The 3243-nt window shown below is 36.0% G+C and overlaps 1 protein-coding gene across 2 annotated transcripts; it reads right to left on the bottom strand.

The window, feature by feature from the left end:
- Positions 1 to 1189: 1189 nt before the first annotated feature.
- LOC137948953 (protein STAY-GREEN, chloroplastic-like) lies at positions 1190 to 2861 on the bottom strand. 2 transcript variants are annotated; one of them, XM_068795184.1, is made up of 4 exons: positions 2562 to 2861; positions 2252 to 2425; positions 1663 to 1830; positions 1190 to 1578 (listed from the first exon to the last, which is right to left on the bottom strand). In XM_068795184.1, exons 1-4 carry the CDS (start codon positions 2685 to 2687, stop codon positions 1264 to 1266), a joined length of 783 nt encoding a protein of 260 aa, XP_068651285.1. In that variant the 5' UTR covers positions 2688 to 2861; the 3' UTR covers positions 1190 to 1263. The 2 variants fall into 2 exon arrangements, with proteins under 2 accessions (XP_068651285.1, XP_068651286.1); XM_068795185.1 differs by having other exon boundaries at positions 1190 to 1575.
- Positions 2862 to 3243: the final 382 nt, after the last annotated feature.

Raw genomic sequence — 3243 nt, 5'->3', positions numbered from 1 at the left:
CGGCTTCTCTTCTCCCTCTCGGTGTACCGTCGAAGCACCTCCTCCATCGTTTTTGCTCGCTGGCCCGTCGCCATTGCCCACTGCCCCGTCGTAGTCTCCCGCCGCTGAGGAAGACGACTCGCGCGCTGTGAAGAAGACGAAGTTTAATTTTTCCTAAGTTAGGAAAAATTAAACCATCGTCATAAAAATAATAATTTATATTTTTTATTTATAAAATAATTATTTTTATTTATTCAATATATTCATTTTATAATTATTGTATTAAATTAGCGATTTAATAGTCATAATTAAAATATTGTTAAAATAAATAGTTGATAAATTGTTTTGGTTTAATTATCCCATTGCTATAATTAATTAAACCAATAGTTTTAAATTTTATGATAATATATTATTAAATAATAATACATAAAAATATATATTATGTTATTGATAAATATATATATATATATTATTTTATTAAATTAGTATTTTTTAATGTTAAAATATATCTTATGGTATTAAAAATAATTTATTTATTTATTATATTTGCATATGCTATTTTTTACTTTTATTTATTTATTTTTAATATTCTAGTCACACGTAATTATTGTATTAATTTATAATAAACTATAATCATTAAGTAATATAATATAATTTTTTTAGTAATTAAGATATTAATATATTTTATTATTACACGTTAAATCACTTATAAGTATAGTAAACATGTTTATTTTGGTTAATAATCTGTTTAAGTATATGTTCTATTTAAGTATATTATAAAAAGTTATTCATTCTCTTGTTTATATCATACTTTTCATTTGGGACACTAACACTGGAATCTATTTTTTAGTGCACTTAAACTCGTCTACACTAACACCTAAAGATGAATTGAATTCTTCACTTCATTTCAAGTTTATTGTAGACTCACCCCCCCCTTAGTGCTTCATGTTTCTTGAAAAAAAAATTCTAACTGAAAATTCTTACCAAGAAAATCATATAAATTTTCAGGTAAAATTTTCCAGCCAAGATAGGTCAGAAAACCATATGAAAGTTTTTTAAATAAATATTTGACAATAAATACTATAATACTTTCAGCCCAATGCAATCTTGTATTTGATATTTTATTGTATTAAAAAATTATCAGATAAATATGGTAATGAATTGCGTAAGTATTTGACATTTTATTGAGATTACAAATTCGTCTAAAAATCATACATGTACAAGTTTTGAGCAATACCTAATTTGAGGGGTTGAAACGTGGAAGTCAAAGATAGGAACTAAACGTCATTCGGTCGGCAGGGTTGATAGGGGCGAATGGCCCTTTTCTTCCTCAAAATGGGGAGGCCAAGAGATCAAATTCTGCGGAGGAAAGCAACAGCTGCAGTCGTCTGGGCAGGGGTGGGGCGGCTTGTTGTCTTCCCCAGGCGGCTTCACCCATCTTCCATCCCTCTCTGTAGCCTCCCTGAGAGGGCCCCAGCATTCCACCCGGTTGAATTCCCCAAGGTTTGAATGGAAATACACCCAAACCTGAGCATCCTCCAGCTCTGGGTAGTGGCTGAACAGATTCCCATCACCATGAACGAACGCCTTCAGGACCTGCTTTTATATTTTATTTTTTAATGAGAAGAAGAAAAGGCTTAAGCATCAAACTAGAATTACACTTAAATTGAATCGAGGCCTTACCACGGGAAGCTCCTTGCAGAAGATGTAGTGACGGAGTTTGGCAATGAAATCCAGTAGGAAATGGCCGCCGCTAATGTGACAGTGGACATGGAGGGACATCTTTCCCTGAACCTTTTTCCAATCCGCCACCACTTCGTCCCTCTGCAATCTGTTGTACCATCCTTGCAGCTGAAATTTACATATTTCAGAACTCAACATCACAAGGAAGCGTAAAGAAATACACTAAAAACCAATCGAAAAGCAGAAGGCGATCGATCCACCTCAATTCTGCTATTTCCGAAGAGATCAAAACGACGACTAACAACTAGCAGTGGAATTTGAACAACAAAAACAGAATAAAGATTCATCAAGCAGGTAAAATCCTGATCCTCACCCTCGATCAAGAGCATGGCCTACTTCCAAGGGTGGTCGGCTTGATGATTGGGTATTAACCGTGAGAGAGTCAAGTGACCGCTGTTTGATCATCTCTCTCAAACTAGAAAGCAAATGAAGCGGGGTCGGGAGCAGATCGCAAAACAGAGTAACAGATTCGATCCGTAAGCAAACGAAGACAACCCTTTTTCTCGAGGTCAAGAAAAAATTTGATTACCTGAGCTCTGTTAATGGTGTGAGAGATGGCAAGAGTAATCTTGGATGTTATGTCACTGTGAGTAAGCGTATATGTTCGTGGTAGATTTCCGGGATGCTTTTTCTCATCCACGCCTAGAAACAGGACTTTAAGCTTTGACGCTTCGAAAATAGCAGGCCCAAACAACCGTGCAACCTGAATAAGAAACAGAAAAAAAATGAAAATCTCTGCTCAGCAGACAACTAAGACGAGTTAAACGTAACAACTCAAAGCGAAGAGTGATTTTTCATTTATTTGGGACGTAAAAATGAAAAGAACTGTTGCTCTATACCGGGACCATAGACCGCTGTCTCTTCTCCCTGTGTTCGTAAACAATCGAGTTTTGTTGCTGATGCGGCGGCCATGGCAGACCTGGCTTCGTCTGTGTAGGGACAAGTAACAGAGCAGCCAGACCCATCTTCCGCAAAAAATATGGAAGAACTGGGATTTTAATATGATAATTCAGATACTTCTGGTTTAGCAGAGAATCTGGAAGAACTTAAGAGCTATTAATTTGAGAAATTGTGAACTGGCCATGTACTTTTTCTCTGCTTTTATTTTTTTAAATGGGGAGCAGAGATTGAGTTAAAGGAAGGAGAAAGAGAGTGGGAGAGGATTGCGTGTAAGAGAAGAAGTCGATGAAACTGTTGCTTAATTGGGTTTGAAGAGGGATCAAATGGACAAACGAGGAGTTGTTTTATTATGCTTTCGTGTTTAACTTTCTTTGCTCAGAAAATGATCGAAGTCTTGGGCGGAATTTCCAGAAAACTGGAGAGAAGTTCATTCATACAGTTAATTTTACTTTACGAACACGTGGCTTAAGCACAGAGGCCTGGTCAAATAGACATAATAGGGTAATATTGTAATAACTAATCGGGAGTTGAGTTTTTTCAATAAAATGTTCATTTTCTGGTTGGTCAGGATTTTTCTCTGGTAACTTCCTCCTGCTTCTCACTAGCCTCTTCTCACTAGCT

Source organism: Aristolochia californica, unplaced genomic scaffold, assembly GCF_029961685.1.
Source record: "Aristolochia californica isolate CCGP_79_NKW_82.1479 unplaced genomic scaffold, dmAriCali1.0.hap1 SCAF_13, whole genome shotgun sequence".
NCBI classification, from domain to species: Eukaryota; Viridiplantae; Streptophyta; class Magnoliopsida; order Piperales; family Aristolochiaceae; genus Aristolochia; species Aristolochia californica.
The sequence above is the reverse complement of the archived record's forward strand: the minus strand, read 5'-3'. Positions and strand labels throughout refer to the sequence as shown.